This window comes from Mirounga angustirostris, unplaced genomic scaffold (assembly GCF_029215605.1).
Source record: "Mirounga angustirostris isolate CCGP_5_RB_7025 unplaced genomic scaffold, mMirAng1.0.hap1 SCAF_1, whole genome shotgun sequence".
NCBI lineage: Eukaryota > Metazoa > Chordata > Mammalia > Carnivora > Phocidae > Mirounga > Mirounga angustirostris.
Genome location: NW_026991709.1, coordinates 198,576,985 through 198,593,922, shown reverse-complemented (window position 1 = coordinate 198,593,922; position 16,938 = coordinate 198,576,985). Strand labels below are relative to the sequence as shown.

Below are 16,938 nucleotides of genomic sequence, written 5' to 3'. Positions count from 1 at the left end.
CTGGGAGTTTCAGGGAGGTGTGGGCCTGCTAGAACTGGACAAGACCCTACCTTCTTGGCTTTGGGTCTGTGCCCTTCTCCCTGGTGCCTGGTTCTGCAGTTCAAGACCTCCTGCCACACCTCCCAGGACCCTCCTAGCAAAGTAGCTCTTAGGGGCTGCCTTGGCTGGAGCTGGACAGATGAGACTGGCATAGTGGTGGGTAGCAGTGGTGACATGTGGTGTGGTTAAGAGGAACACCCTTTCTCACTGGGATCCCCCACCTCCTAGGACCTTTTATTGTGGAGCCCATGGCTGCCAGCAGACCAGAGCCTGACAGCTCCTCAAGGCCCCAGTTTGGCTCTAGGACACCTGACATCACAGTGCAGGAGCTGGATCCAAGGTCTGGCACACATGCTGCCCAACTTGGTCTTAAGCTGCACGGAGGAGAGGGAAAAGACCTGTATCAAGAAGTCAAGTAGTTCTTTGCTTAGCGGGTGCTAGGATGCTAGGCCAGCAAAGGCCCCAAAGGGACCTAAGGGCCAAGCCAAGAAGCTGTGGTGACTTCAGTAGGTCTATGAGGTGGGGGCAGTGGCAAGGAGAATATTCCTGGGCTAGGGTGGAGGAGACAGCAGGTGTGGGGCTTCTGAGGGTTGGGAAGGGGCTGGCTGCCCGGCCCTAGTAAGAACGACAGCAGCACTGTGTACAATTAACAAAAAGGTTTGTATTAGAACATTTACACTCAAGGAAGAAAGAGGTATCTGCATCATCAAATGTGGAATGTTGAAGAAATAGTTAAAATAAATAAAAGATTCCGACCGCGGCTGGGGCTGGCTCAGGCTGGGACTCACAGAGGCCTCTGCACATCAGCTCCAGGCTGCAGGGGCCAACGGCCTGGCCATACTGGCCTCCTCCCCGACGCAGCACAGCTGTGCCTGGGACACAGAGAGTCTCAAGCGCTGGTGCAGCCAGCAGGCTCACTCCCCGCTTTCCTCACTTATCTCTGTGACAATGTCTATCAGGCTCTGGAGCCCAAAGATATAGCCAGCATCCTGGCCCTCATGTACCACGCTGTCCTCGCCATACAGCCTGCAGGTGGTGTGTGCAAAGTCGATCATGCGCACGTCCACTGAGCTGGTGCCGATGGGCTTGTAGGCATAGGCACCAGCAGACTCGTCGGCTGACTCCTCTGACAGGTCCTCCAAGTCCTCAGCATCTGAGTCCAGGGCCACCTCAGGCCATTCCTTGCCATCATAGATGACCAGTAGGGAGCTTGAGTAGAAGCGGTAGGACTCCTGTCCCTCCAAAATGGCCTTGAGCTCAGTCAGCTTCTTAAGCACCGGGCCCAGGAGCTCACGGCGCAGGTACCGACCGTTGTGGAAAAACTGGAAAAGTGCCTCCTTGAAGCCCTGCACCGATAGCTTCCGTCCATGGTACTTGTTCATGAACATAAGCTGCCCACTGCCTGCCTGGTACACCTGTGGGAGGGAGACCAGCGGGTTAGGTACTGGCAGCCATCTCAAAGCCTGCACCTGGGGAACGGCAGCAACAGGACAGCCCTGGATCAGATCCTTTAACCTGTTAAGTACACCAGTCACACAAGACACTATCCTCTCTGATCAACCACCACTCAGGATGCAGCCCTCTGACCTGGTTCCGTCCACAGACCCCTGCTTAGTGTATGGATTGGGGGAGAGGGACTAACCTTCTTGCCTTTATTCCCGCTCCTGCCCAGAGGCTCTGGACTCAGTCAACCAGGTGAGCCCCAGAGGGTTCACCCAAGCAGCCATGCTTTCTTCCTAACCAGAGAGCGAGAGACTCCCTCAGTCACGCTGGAATCTTGGGAAAACAGGACTACACCAGGGTTCGGGAGTGGCAGCTACTGGATGCCCTAGCCAGCCCACGCTATACACCTGCATCCCCCTCACCTGCATGCCACACACACGGACACCGATGACTGCAGATGTGCTCTGCTGGCACTTGCGGATCTGGTTGGCTGCCTTCTCTTCTGAAGCATCGTCACCGTGCTGGCGGGTACCCATCTTGAGGTCCAGGACACAAGGCACCTCATAGCGGGAAGTCAGGTTTTCCAGTAAGATGAATTCTGAGTGGTTAAGGACAATCCTCCCTCTAAAGAGAAGGTGTTGCTGCATGGGGCCTTGGCACTCCCAGGGCACAATGCCTGCACGCAGAGTCTCAAAGAAGCCTGAGTCCACAGAAGGCCACAGAAGGCCCTGCCACAGAATGGCATGCTATCCCCCCCATGTAGGGAGCCCAAGGCTGACTAGAGGGCTAAAAGGCGTATTCAGTTCTTGTCGGGGAACTGCCTGGGTCCAGACTCAACACAGGCCTGGGCTTCCCCCAGTCTGGGAGACACACACACACCACTTCCTGAACTCAGCAAGGTGTGGGAAGAGGGTTCCGCTCTATAAACAGAGTATTGAATAAGTCCTGTAACCTTATATGTGAACTGAAATATCGATATGAACTCATGAAAAATTTTCTCTTTAAAATAAATGTGTATTGGGGCATCTGGGTGGCTCAGTCAGGTGAGCATCTGCCTTCAGCTCGGGCCATGACCCCGGAGTCCTGGGATCGAGCCCCGCATTGGGCTCCCTGCTCAGCGGGGAGCCTGTTTCTCCCTCTTCTCCCCACTCATGTTCTCTGTCACTATTTCTGTCTCTCTCTCTCTAATAAATAAATAAATAAATAAATAAATAAATAAATAAATAATCTTTAAAATAAAATAAAATAAATGTGTATTGGGGCATCTGGGTGGCTCAGTCGGTTAAGCATCTGCCTTCAGCTCAGGTCATGATCCCAGGGGGATCCCTGGGATTGAGCCCCTCAGGAGGTTTCTCAGCCCAGTGGGGAGCCTGTTTCTCTCTCTCTGTCAAATAAATAAATAAAATCTTAAAAAATAATAAATGTGAATTTCCCCACTGTGGCACCGAAAAGGTCTAGAAACAATGACCTGCTAGATGTATGAGCACCCCAGCACCCAGACCAGTTTTCCTAGGGCAGGCATTGGTGAACTATGGCTCCCTACTTATATGGCTTGCAAACTAGAAATTGTTCTTAAATTTTTAGGTCATCAAAAAATATATATAATACTTCACGACACATGAAAATTAAATGATATGCAAATCTTGGTGACCACAGTTTTACTGGGATACAGTCACGCTCACTCATTTACATTATCATCTGTGGGTACTTTCGTGCCACAATGGCAGAGCTGTGACAGACCGTACCGCCTGCAAAGCCTGAAACATTTACTATTTATTTGGCCCCCGCCTGAAAAGGCTTGTAACTCCTGCCTTAGAGAAATGAGGAACTCACATCTGGAGCAGGAAACATACATGGCCCTGGAGCATCTTTTCATACCAGAAAGTAAGACAGTCATCACAGACTATCGTGATTGTGTCAGAAGGACTCAAGAGCCTATTTTAAAAGACCAAACATGGGAGAATTTGTGCATCAGTACAGATAAAAACTGCAATGGACTAAACCACATCAAGTATGTTTAAATTCACAGATTCATAATGATGCTGAAAAACTCACTGGTCACCTTTGGAGGATGTTGAAAAACCCACCCATTATCCCAAGTATTTAGTAAATAAAAGAAAAGAAACATTTAATCTGCCTTTCCTATATCAACTATACCTCAGGATAAGCATATAGTTGAAGAGAAAAAGTTTATCTTTACAGATTCTAGCTAAGGAACTACAAAATTAGAAAACTGCCTAGTGGAAAAATGATCTAAGGCAACAGCAATACAGGAGAGAAAGACAAATAGTGCACTTGCGTACGGCCAATACCATCGCAGAAGGATTCTTGGCCCCACCCCAAAACTGACCCTGAATTGATCAAACCTGGAGATCAAATTATCAACTTAATGGAAACAGAGGGAAAAGAGTAACATGTAAAAGACACCACAGGAATGTAATCAGTAAAATCCAGATGATGGGAAACTTTAGAAGACCTAGTTTTTCTTTTTAAAGATTTATTTATTGGGCGGGGGAGGAGGAGAGGGAGAGAGTCTCAAGCAGACTGTCTGCTAAGCATAGAGCCCGATTCGGGGCTTGATCTCATGATCCTGAGATCAGGACCTGAGCTGAAACCAAGAGTCAGCCGCTTAACTGACTGCACAACCCAGATACCCCAAACACCTAGTTTCTTTGACAAGAAATTTCCAAGAAGAAAAAACAGAAAGGGTATTTAAAAAGACTTAAACATTTCGACCAAATACAACATAAGAACCTCACATGGATCCCCATTCAAACAATCCATCAGTAAAAACAGATTTATGAGACAATTAGGAAAATGTGGACAGACTAGATATTTGATAATAAGGAATTCTTGTCTACTTTTAAGGAGCAATAATGGTAATAATGTCTTAAAATATCCTTCTCCTAGAGATCCATGAAACACTTCAGAAAGAGCTCGGCTGAGGGTGCTAAGTGTAAGAAGACAGTCATGGCAGGAGTCGGACATAAGTGAGTTAACTGCTGAACCTGGGTCACTGGTACTTATAAATTCAAAGTATTATTCTATGTTTAACATGTTTAAAATATCCCCTAGTAGGGGGCGCCTGGGTGGCTCAGTCATTAGGCATCTGCCTTCGGCTTAGGTCATGATCCCAGGGTCCTGGGATCGAGCCCCGCATCGGGCTCCCTGCTCAGTGGAGAGCCTGCTTCTCCCTCTCCCACTCCCCCTGCCTGTGTTCCTCTCTCGCTGTGTCTCTCTGTCAAATAAATAAATATTTAAAATAAAACTCTCTCCCAATGATGACTTGACCGCTGCCACTCGATGGGAGAATCAGTAGAACCTGTATGATCTTATTTGGAATTGACATTCTCTATTGTAATTTTGTTCCTGTTTATTTTTAAATTTTCTTTTTGTTTCACTGGAAAGGAAAGATGATGCAAGTGTACAAGTTGCTTTGTTACAGTAAAACTAAATGTGTAAAAATTTATAAATTTATCAATAAATAAAAAAAGTAAAAAGTTAAAAATAAAAAATAAAGCATGCTCAATTCTGAGGAATTTCCCCCTCCTAAGATTAAAAAAAGAAAGAAATCAGTGAAACACAGCTTAATGGGCTAGCAGGGGGAAAAAGAAAGGCCCCTGTGCTATTCTTCATGTGCCAGTCTGGTGAACCAGGACTGAAAGGTCAGCACCCACCCGCCACCCCAACCCTGGCAGGTAAGCAAGGGAACTTCTGAAAACACGAATCAGCCCCTTGCACTCTAGGCTGAAGGCTCCCTGGTGCAGGTTGGTCCCTCCATGGGGTGCCCCTCACCTGCTTCCCCACCACCTGTGTTCCCAGATCAGCCCCTGCTCCTGTGGGAAAGGATATCTGCCCGTGGTTACCGCATAGGGTGCCCTGGCACAACCGTGACTAGAAAAGAAACCCAACTTCTCTGCGCTCTTAGGATCTCACCCACCCTCTCTTCCCCCAAGGCAGAGATACTCTGTGAACAAAGGATACTGTACTGGTTCCGATGTTTTGCATTCTCCTTCATTCTCTGTAACTGTTGCTGGTGACACTTCATGCTCCAAGGGTTATAGTGTTTAAGCTGGGAACTGACATTCCCCTTTTTCTCTACACTGTAGTACAGGACTTCAGATTTCTTTAACCACTCAAATTCTTCTTCTAATTTATGGCTGTGTAAGGAGACAAGAAGTCAATAAATCACAATGTCTTACCAAAATTCAGGGCCAAAGAGGCATGAAAGAACTTTTGGAGTGGTGGGAAGTTTGAGATCTTGATGTGGTGGTGGTTTCAGTGTATACATTAAACACTTCAAACGGATACATTTTATTATTAAGTATATTATACCTCAAAAAGTTGATTTTTAAAAAATTAAGGGGCCAGCTCACTGTTTTTGCTACAGTAAGGAAAACCTAAGATGCAAGAACAGCCTCTGCCTCCTCCCCTGCACCCCCACCACTCCCTCCCAAGCAGCCTTTACTGCCCTGTTCTTCTAGGTGGTACCACCCCCCTGGCTTCTGATACGTGCAGGTTCCCTGATTCCAAATGCTGGAGACTGGGGAAAGCTGAATTGAAATCCCATGGGAATAAGCCAACTTCCTTAACTACATTGTAAGTACTTCGATTTATATATATTATTTATATTTTTACAAGCTCTGCCAAGGAGTGGCACCTGGAAGGCTCTGTATAGGTGGATCCTACATTTCAGGGATACGTAACTGACCATTTTGTCTCTCACCATCAGTGAACAACCGGAGGTGCTGGGATGGCTCCTGTCTCGGTTACTGCTGCATCCCCAGGATGCAGCACAGGGCCTGGCACAGGGCAGCTGCGGAAGCAGTGAGTGACTAAAACTCTTTTATAGCTGCCACTGTAGCTGTTTATCCAAAATGGCATAATTTAATCCAGTCTTTTTTTTTTTTTTTTACCTTGTATGATTAGACTTTATTTCAAAATAAATTAACTAGCAGGTTATATCCTAACAAAAGGCTAATGACATTTAAAAGGCAGAATAAACAACAAATTAGATGACTTCATTATATCTGCCTCTTTTTTTTTTTTTTTTTTTTTTGACAGAGATCAGGGAAGGGGCAGAGGGAGCGGGAGATAGAGAATCCTAAGCAGGCTCCACCTCACGATCCTGAGATCATGACCTGAGCCAAAATCAAGAGTTGGACACTTAACTGACTGACCCACCCAGGCGCTCCATGTCTGCATTAATATAAGCGGATTTGGGTGATACGGTGCAAATCTGATTCATTGTTAAGTCTGTACTTTCCTTTGTTCATAACTTCCATTTAAAAATCAATTCCTAGGGGTGCCTGGGTGGCTCAATCTGTTAAGCATCTGATTCTTGATCTTAGTTCAGGTCTTGATCTCAGGGTTGTGAATTCAAGCCCCAAGCTGGGCTCCCCTCTGGGCAGGGAGCCTACTTAAAAAAAAGTTTTTTTTTTAATTAAAAATAAATAAACAAATAAAATAAAAATCAGCTCCTAGACTTAGGATATATTTTCAAAGGCCAAAGTGGTAAAATTGCACTTAAAATCTTTTTTTAAAGGTACATTTTTTTTTTTTTAAAGATTTTATTTATTTATTTGACAGAGAAAGACACAGCGAGAGAGGGAACACAAATGGGGAGTGGGAGAGGGAGAAGCAGACTCCCCGCCGAGCAGGGAGCCCGATGCGGGACTCAATCCCAGGACTCCAGGATCATGACCTGAGCCGAAGGCAGTCGCTTAACCGACTGAGCCACCCAGGCGCCCCTAAAGGTACATTTTTAAGGGGGCACCTGGGTGGCTCAGTTGGTTAAGCATCTGCCTTCAGCTCAGGTCATGATCTCAGGATTCTGGGATCAAGCCCCATGTCATCGGACTCCCTGATCCTCAGGGAGTCTGCTTTTCCTTCTCCCTATGCCCCTCCCCCTCCCCAACCCATGCTCTCTCTCAAATAAATGAAATATTAAAAAAAAAGGTACATTTTTATGAAGCTTTCCATAAATTTGGTAAGTCATTTTTATTTTAGAAAGTGCACAAAACTCCCTTTTTGTACACACCCAACCTATATTTGAAAAATCAAGTGATTATCTTTTGTCCTAATTATAAAATACGAAAGAAATGTGGTATTTCTGGGGTGCCGAGGTGGCTCAGGTGGTTAAGTGTCCAACTCTTGGTTTCAGCTCAGGTCATGATCTCAGGGTCATGAGATCGAGCCCAGCACAGGCTTCCAAGCTCAGCAGGGAGTCTGCTTAAGATTCTCTCTCTACCTCTCACTCTGCCCCTCCCCGCTGCACACTCATGTGTGCGTGCATGCTCTCTCTCTAAATACATCTTTTTTTTTAAAGAAAAATTAAAAAAAAAATAAGAAACGTGATATTTCTACAATCCAAAGGTAACCTCAGTGCTGAAGAGATAAATGCATTGCCTTTTAGCTTCACATATAATACATTAAGAAAACATCTACTATGTCTTTTCTATTTTCTATTTCAAAAATACTCATCTTAAAATGCTAATATTTAACACAAACTTCAAAAGTGTAACCGAGAGTCATTAAAGAGAAGCTGCCACCTGGGAACTGGCCACTGAGTGACAAGGCACCTACTAAGTCCATCATTTGAGTCCCTAGCTCCAGGGACCTGGGCTGTAACTACGATCCCCTGACACCTCCCCTTCCACAGAGTACAGAGTGCCCCCCCCCCTCAGTTTATACCTACCTCTTCATCTTCTCCTCTTTCCTGTGCTGCCTCACCCAGTCCTTGGGGCTCTTTTCTGTTTCTAGGACATGATGTTTTTTGTTTGTCCACCTCAGGAGCTTACTTTTTGGTTCACAGTCTGAATTGTCTACACTGTCCACAGTTCCGTGGTCCCCCTTTAATGGATATGCTATTAAACATAAGTTCCTGTCTTCATCTTCTTCAAAGCGTACAGACACCACACCTGAAAGGGGGGTGAGGAGCAGAGAGAACTTTCAATTCCACAGAAGATGTGTTATAAATAACATGATTGTAACATTTGTTTTTTTCTTACCCTGTTCCTTAGTCTCTATGTTGCCAGAGGCCCCAAACTCATCTGCAAACCTAACAAATATCAAAACAGCTAGAAAAGATGACACCATACAAGACAAGCGATTAGGGAGCAAACATGGCCGAGAGTCCTCCTCTCTGATGCACTCAACAAGGCAAGAGCCAAAGAATTACAAGACACATTTTTCCATCATTGAAAATGTTTATTAAGTTTTATGTAATTCTTCTAATCCTAAGAGAGACGTAAAAACATTTGCTCTTTATATCTTGTGGGATTTTTTGATGCCCTAAACAGAAACTCTGAAGGCCTGAGGTTTGCTTTAAAGCAGAGCCTGAACACAGGGGGAACAAAGGTTTGCCCTGAGGGGTAAGAAGCATCCAAGGGTAGGGAAGACTGGGCAAGCAAAACAAAATAAAGGAGTAAACAAAACAAACCACACAGCACAACAGACACCCTAGCAAAGGCTTCTTGCAGCACCCCCACACGGGTGGGCACCCCAAGCCTTTTGTCCTCAAACATGTTACTTTATTGGTCTTTGCAGTCACAAAAGAACAAAATGAACACAAGGCAAAAGGGTCGGGCCGGGAGCACAGACGCGTGGTGGCCTTGAAAGCAGCTCTCCCCCTTGAGTCTCTAGAACCTGCCAAGTGTAATTAGACAGTCTTTGAGGAGGGGGCTGCCAGGTGGGAGCGTTTCAGCAGGTGCCGACGAGCGCCTTACAACCGACTGGCTGAACACCTTTCCTCCCAGGCCTCTCTGGCCCGGGATCACTCAATTTGCTCAGTCCTTGCTGCCCGCCCGCTCGCTCGCTCGCTGCAGGGGAATGCGTGCTCAGAGAGAGATGACACTTCTGAGGTGGTCCCTGGCTCTGGGCGCAGAGGAGCAGAGGAGCTGGGGTGGGGAATTCAGGGGACCACACTTCCCTGTGGCCATGGGGAAAGAACCAGGGGGAAAAAGGGGGCAGGGGCGGCCAGCTAACAAGGGGCCTTTGGCTTTGTCCTGGAAAAAACAACAGAGAAGGACCAAGTGAGGGCCCTCAACTCCCCCACCTCCCCACCATAACACACATGCATATTCAGAGTACAGAGAGAGGCGCCCAGTACATTCTGTCTTCAAAGAGCATGTTTCAACAGTCCCAGAAGAACCTAAGTTGTTCAAGAGTCTTTTGTATAACCAAGCAATGTATATTTAATTTCTTTCTTTTAATGGATTCTTTGATTTACAAAATATCCCCCCACCCCAGGAAAGACCACACCATGCTGGTGGCTGCTGATGTCACCCCCAAAAATGCATTATAAAAAGAAAGAGAGAGTCACCATATGTGAATCAAAGGGTTGCCATAACATTGCAATTTCGGGGACATTCCGTAATAGCAAAGGGCTTCAGCTAATCAGCACAGGCCTCCCACTCCTGCATTCCATCTGACTCAACCCTGCTCCCAGCCTACCTAATCACCAGGGCTTCTGGTTTCCTGGAGGACAAAAAGCAGGCTGCAAGGATTCTGGGTAAAATCCTCCCAAAGTCTTCCCCCGCTGCTCCCCCATGGGGGCTATGGGTTACTGTGATCAAGAGACACCTGAACATAAAACACAACTACACTTCCACCAAAAATAAACTCAAAACAAATCCACAAAACAAAACAATTGAGCAATCTTACCAGGGCTTGCAAACTGAGGGTGTGAGGCGCTGGGCTCAGGGCCAAGAGGAGGAGGAGGAGGGAAAACACAAGAGTGAGGGGAGGGGTGAGGGCTCCCGGGATGGCTGCCCGGGCCTTCCACGGCTGCGCCGCCTCGCATCTCCTCGCCAGGCGATGGGGACCCCTATGGCAGCGGGGGCTCACCTTTGTACTGGGGAGTGAATTTGCGCATCTCAGCTGGGAGGGTCTCGTAGAACTGGTGCTCCCTCGGAACCAGGGGCTTGCATAAGGTCGTCTCGTTGAAGCGGAGCACGCATGAGTGCCCCCCGACCTGGTGGACAAAGGGCTCCAGCAGGACGCCCTTGGTGCGGGGCTCCACGTCCATGGCCCTGAAGGCTGGGCTCATCCTCCAGGCGCAGGCGGCAGGGAGAAGGGGGAGGCAGCGGGGTCCAGCGGCCAGCGCGTCCTCCGTCTGTCGTCTGTCCGTGCGTCCGTCTGTCTGGCCTCAAGTCCTCCGTCGCGCGGGCCAGGGCGCTCTGCCGGAAGCAAAGAGAGACACTGGCATTGGAAGCGTCCTGGGAACTGCCTTAGAGCCGAGAGCACTTCAGCAGAAAGACAAACAGCCGGACCTCAGGCAGGGCCCCGCCCACGCCGCCCACCCCGGCTCCGCCTCCTCCCGCAGAAACAAACAGCCGGAGATACCGCGGGGCGGGGCCAGATTCCGACACGCAGGGACTGGCCCCAGGTGTCCCCAAATTACCCGTGCCCTCCACTAGGCGGGAAAAATGCAAAGCCACGGCAAGGTAAAGGCCCATTTCAAACCAAATAATTCAGTTTAAATCTTACCATCTTCTAGTAAGATTAACTTCATACATTTTTTTAAAGATTTTATTTGAGAGAGCGAGGGCGCGCTCGCGCGCACGAGCCGGGGGAAGGGCGGAGGGAGAAGCAGCCTTCCCGCTTAGCAGGGAGCCCGCGCCAGGGCTCCATCCCAGGGCTCGATCCCAGGACCCCGGGACCACGACCTGAGCGAAGGCAGCCGCTTAACCGACTGAGCCACCAAGGCGCCCCCATATATACATATTTTTAATAATTTTTTAGAGTAGTTTTAGGTTCAGAGCAAAAATGAGAGGAAGATAACTGCCCACAAAACTACCTGCCCCCACACATGCCATTGCCTTCCGGTTATCAATATCTCCCATCAGAGTGATACGTTTGTTAGAAATGATGTTGAACCTACACTGCCTCATCATCCTAGATTACATTAGGGTTCTTAGTCGTTAATTATATTTTTATAAAATGCAGTTAAAGGGAAAACCTGCTTACTCACCATCTGGTAAGATTTACTCCCCCAGGGTATCCACTCCCCTCCCTCCAACCCCAAAGGCCAAAGACAAGCCCCATTAACCTTACTAGCAGTGGAGCTTGGGCCTAGCTTTAATGATTAACGTCTGTATCTAAAAACAACTGATCAAGGCTGGCTAACTCCATTTAAAAAGATACATGGTGTTCTAGGCCACTGACTATTTTTATCAATTCCATCCTGATCTCCAAAAGCTGGGGCACACCTTTAAACCAAAGCTGTGCTCCTGGGGTAATCAGGGCTCCCTCATCCACTCTGAGGTTCAGGGTCTTAGACCTGACTTTGCATCCCTAAACAGCCCAGATCTCAGCAAAGCAACCTCTATGCAGCCGTTAACCACTTCAAGGCATGTCAAGCTAGTTCTGTTTTCTGCCTGTAGTTTACAGACTACACAGTTGCTACTAGCACTACTTACAGGCCATGGGACATCCCATTATCTGTAGGGTTCTTAATGCGAACTCTTCCAGTTCCCATTACCCCAACTGACATGCTGGTGATGAGAAAAGGTCTGCTGAAGATGTGCCCACTGTCCTCTAAGGCGAGTCAAGCACCCATTACATGCTAGGCTCATTACAGAAACTTACCTCATTTGGTCCGTGGGATACTTTCCGTGAAGAAGACACTATTCTCCTCTCTGTTGCAAACAATGACGCGGATTTGGGGAGGTGAGGAAACTCATCCAGGGCCAGGGACAACAAGCCACAGCTCCCAAATGAACCTCAAACTGTTGGATGTCCTCACAGGACCACCTCTAGGTCCCAGGGTCTTTGAAACTAGTGCCCTGATACAGCATTCCTCCCATGTACATGGGACATTTAGCCTGGTGTGAGGGTGCCTTCACCATGTATATTTTCTATTTATAACGCAGCCTCTCTTAAAAAGTTTAAACAGGTTGTTAATCTCTTTTAGAGAGATCCGACTCTGGGCCCCAACTGGACTCGAGGATTAGGAATCAATAAGCTTTCCTATATGCACAGAGACGAAAACCAAAGGTCCTGATTTCTCTCCTGGCACCACCTTCTCATCATCACAGAAGCCCTCAGGAGAGCATGTGCTGAGGTTTCTAAGCTCCCAGATGAGTACATTCCAGCCATTCCAGACTCTCTCCAGAAGGTGGAGCTCTGAGATACTTGACCACACCAGACCTTCCTTAGAGATTGCACAGACTAGTTCATACTAATCCACTGAGACCTCTGGAGTAAGAGCAATACCAAAGAAAAGCTACTGTACTGACTCAGTCGGTCTCCCAGTACCCAAAAACAAACGAGGTACCATAATTACTTGTCAATGTACAAGACGCTCCTCATGGTCCAGGCTTTAGAAACACAATCCAAACCTTTCCTTAAAGTATAAACTGCTTTAGTCGTCAGAGTAATGGTAACACCAATGTGAATCCCTTTCCAACTCTGTTCAAAATTCCTTAAGTGTATTCAATTAAGTAGAAAAATCTCTCTCTCCAGGTATCTCTCTTATCCATCCCTACCCTAATAAAAAATCTACAACAAAAACTGGTCCTTCATGGCAACTCTCTAGAGTATGGGGTGTATGGGTGTGGCTGGAGGCCAAAAGGCCAGGTGTTATGTCTTCATCTCCTCCTCCTAGGTCCTCAGTGTATTCATTAGCTGCTGGGTATGATGTGGCACCTTGCCACCCTCCCCCCAGCACCTGACTCTGGCAGTCTGCAGGACATTGCTCCCTGGAGAATCATCATTACCTTGGGTAGAGAGGCAAGAAAAATAAGGCTAATCCTCGCCTGAGACAAGCTGATGACAGGAGAAACTGCCAAATATGAGGTGGAGTTAGGGAGACAACTGATTTACCCTGTAGTGAGGTGGAGCCAGATTCTAGTCCCAGTTCAGCTACTCAGTTGCTTGGAGAAAATCTCCAAGTCCCTGGCTCCCTCTGGGTTCCGGTTTTCTGGTTTGTAAAATGGAGACGAGAGGCATGGAGCAGACCTCAACTGTGTGGGTGTATAATACAATTAGTAAGCGGTAACTAGTAGTTTGTTTTATTTATTTATTTATTTTTTTAAAGATTTTATTTATTTATTTTGACAGAGAGAGACACAGCGAGAGAGGGAACACAAGCAAGGGGAGGGGGAGAGGGAGAAGCAGGCTTCCCGCGGAGCAGGGAGCCCGATGCGGGGCTCGATCCCAGGACCCCGGGATCATGACCTGAGCCGAAGGCAGACGCTTAACGACTGAGCCACCCAGGCGCCCCTAGTAGTTTGTTTTAATCAAATAGGAAAAAAGAGTAAATATCATTGCATTGCACATAAGGTAAGTCCTATTTTGTGATTCTTTCATTTTTTTAAAAAAGGTTTTATTTGACAGAGAGCGAGCGCGCGTGCACACACACACACAAGTAGGCAGAATGGCAGGCGGAGGAAGAGGGAGAAGTAGACTCCCTGCTGAGCAGAGAGCCTGATGCTGGGGTTCGATCCCAGGACCCTGGGATCATAACCAGAGCCAAAGGCAGACACTTAACCAACTGAGCCACCCAGGTGCCCCTTTGTGATTCTTTTATTTCAATTATGTTTAGTCTCTCAATATGAACATAAGTATGGCTTCACCATACCACGTATTTCTCACATTTGGGGTTGCAGATGAAGAAGTGGAGCTTCTGTTCTAGCTTCCCTTATAGGCTGCATCTCTGTGGGAAAATGAAGGATCAAACTTCCAAAGGATTACACACAGATCAGCTCGCTCTCTAGTGGCCTCAACCTGGCCAGAAGAAAAATGCCCCAAACACCTGCTCTTTTTCACCTGCTACTCTCTCTGTCCCACATGTGGTTTGAGCAGAGGGATCTCTCAACGATTTTTAAACATCCACGGTCTGAGGCCCAAGTTTCCCAGGAATCCTGGAGTATTAGTGGTTACTGAGAAGTCCATGCAAAATATGTGGACCCTGTGCCTAGGGAGAGGGGGAATACCCATAAAATACTGCCTTCAGATTTAGCATCTATTTTAGCTTTCCACACTGCCTCACATTGGTCCATGAAACTACGAACAGGTAAGGAAAACAATATAATTCATCCTAAGACAGGACACAGATTTCCTCCACAGTCCATCTCCCTAAATCTGTCAAATTGGTTTAAGGATCTGCTGGAAACAATGCCTTAATATTCTCAGCTTCTAAAATATTGCAGATAGGGGTGCCTGGGTGGCTCAGTTGGTTAAGCGTCTGCCTTTGGCTCAGGTCATGATCCCAGGGTCCTGGGATCAAGCCCCACATCGGGCTCCTTGCTCAGCGGGGAGCCTGCTTCTCCCCTGCCTGCCGTTCCCCCAGCTTGTGCTTGCTCTCTGTCTCTCGCTCTCTCGTTCTCTGTGTCAAATAAATAAAAAAAAATCTTAAAAAAAAAATGTTATACACTATGACTGGGACAGTAATTATAGGACTGCATAAATTTGTCAAAATTCATCAAATTAGACTTAAAATTGATAAATCTTATTGTATATAAATTATACTTCAATAGAGGGATTAAATTTTTTCTTACACTTTTTAATATACCAAATTTTCATAAGTACATATTATTTTAATAGGCAGAAACAAATTAGACTTAAAAAGGTCATACTAGCTGTTAAATAGCTTTGATATACAAATGCTTTGGTTGAGATTTACCTTCCCATACATTCTAACTGGGCTCATTTGCCTCACACTGAGCATCTTGAGTCACTCCTGCCAAGATGCCTGGGTCACCATCTTGGTCAAAGTAAGGACTCCCCCCTCCCCCCTTTCTGTGAAGGCATTCCCAGATGGTACAGACCTTCAGAGACAGCCATGTTTTCCCTCATAAATCCATGACACCCACTGCTAAATCTAAAGCCATTTGCTCATTCTGAAAGCCTAGTTTTTATCAGGGTCTTAATACTAGCAGACTTCTACCAGTTGCATGGTTATCTTTTTCAATTCTTGTAAAGTCAAAGCAAAAGCATCCTTTACACCCAAACAAGCAGAACAGAAATATAAAGGTCCAATAAACCTTTCTGTAAAACCCATAAGGAAAGAAAAATCAGCATCAAATCTGCTCCTATTATACTAGCTTCCCTGTTAGTTCTCAAACATGCCTAGAATACACCTACCTCAGGGCCTTTGCACTTGCCATTCTCTCTGCTCGGTACACTCTATCCCCTTGGCTCACTACTCTCTTACCTCCTTCAGCTCTTTATGCAAATGTAACTTCTTTAATGAGGTCTTCCTTAGCAACCCCATCTGAAAGTGCCATACACCTCCCTGTCCACACTCTCTTATACAACCCTGCTTTATTTCTCTTTAGCACTTATCACCACCATCTAACATACCATATGTTTTCTTATTTGTCTTATTTTTTGTATCCCTCATCCTGACCCCACCAGAAAACAAAGTCCATAAAATCAGAGATTTCTGACTGCTCTGTTCACTGCTAAATCTCCAAAGTCCAGAACACCAGCACAGAGTAGTTACTTCATAGGATGTGCCTCAAGTCACTACTGCATCATGAAAACCTGCACACAGATCAACAGAGGACTCAAAAGGCACCCATGGCAATTATCCAAACCCACACTAATCATACAGTGAGTACAATTATTAAAATGAGGCATGCAACACACTTTACCAAATATATTCTGAGCACTGACTGGTGTTAATTTTGCATTTATAATTCCCCATCTAACAAGTCTGCATTAACTGGGGAGTATAAATGAAGGACCCTGCACATGAACACTCATCTGGGACCTGGTAATGTGGAAACATTTCATGTAAACAAAGCTTAAGCTCTTAATGTAATGACAATCAATCTCTTGGAAAATTCTCTCTTGCGGAAAATCAGGCAAGAAAAGAATGGTCATTCAAGAATAAACTTTAAAAATGTGGCCCCCGGGCGCTCGGCTGGCTGAATTGGTGGAGAGCGGGACTCTTGATCTCAGGGTTGTAAATTCACGCCCCACACTGGGTTTAGAGATTACTTTAAAAAAATGTAGGCTCAAGAAGATTAAAATTCTATCATAGCTTAAAACAAATATACTAACTAGCATTCAGAAATTATGTGTTGGTACTGAGTTCACATCCCAAACACCCAAGGTTTTCAGGTTGCAAAGTTATCATTAAAAGATAATTATCCTGGGGCGCCTGGGTGGCTCAGTCAGTGCAGTATCTGCCTTCAGCTCAGGTCACGATCCCCGAGGCCCTGGATGGAGCCCTGCATCAGGCTCCCTGCTCAGTGGGGAGTCTGCTTCTCCCTCTGCCTGCTGCTCCCCTTGCTTGTGTTCTTTCTCTCAAATAAATAAAATCTTTAGAAAAAATACAAAATAAAAGATAACTATCCCCATCTTTTGCAGGCAAAGCAAAGAAAGGCCATGGGTTGGTTTGAGTCTCTGCTGAAGGCCTCCTTCAGCAACACTGGTGGGTCTGCCATCCAGCTTTAAATGAGTTGTCTTAGCAAGACAATGCAGAAGGAAAATCATTCCTCACAT

At 46.4% G+C, this 16,938-nt stretch overlaps 1 protein-coding gene across 6 annotated transcripts in view; it reads right to left on the bottom strand.

The window, feature by feature from the left end:
• Window positions 1–680: 680 nt before the first annotated feature.
• Window positions 681–16,938, bottom strand: part of IP6K2 (inositol hexakisphosphate kinase 2) — a 29,785-nt gene continuing 13,527 nt past the window's right edge. For 3 of the 6 annotated variants that reach the window (XM_045862464.3, XM_045862465.3, XM_064596428.1), the window contains exons 2-6: window positions 10,330–10,661; window positions 8,180–8,402; window positions 5,467–5,642; window positions 1,905–2,080; window positions 681–1,454 (exon numbers count right to left, since the gene is read on the bottom strand). In XM_045862464.3, coding sequence (XP_045718420.1) covers window positions 954–1,454; window positions 1,905–2,080; window positions 5,467–5,642; window positions 8,180–8,402; window positions 10,330–10,531 — 1,278 coding nt within the window. In that variant the 5' untranslated portion in view covers window positions 10,532–10,661 and the 3' untranslated portion in view covers window positions 681–953. Of the gene's footprint in view, window positions 1,455–1,904; window positions 2,081–5,466; window positions 5,643–8,179; window positions 8,403–10,146; window positions 10,662–12,072; window positions 12,123–13,308; window positions 13,563–16,938 lie in introns of those variants that run through there. The other 3 variants (XM_054504767.2, XM_045862467.3, XM_064596437.1) reach the window with 3 other exon arrangements.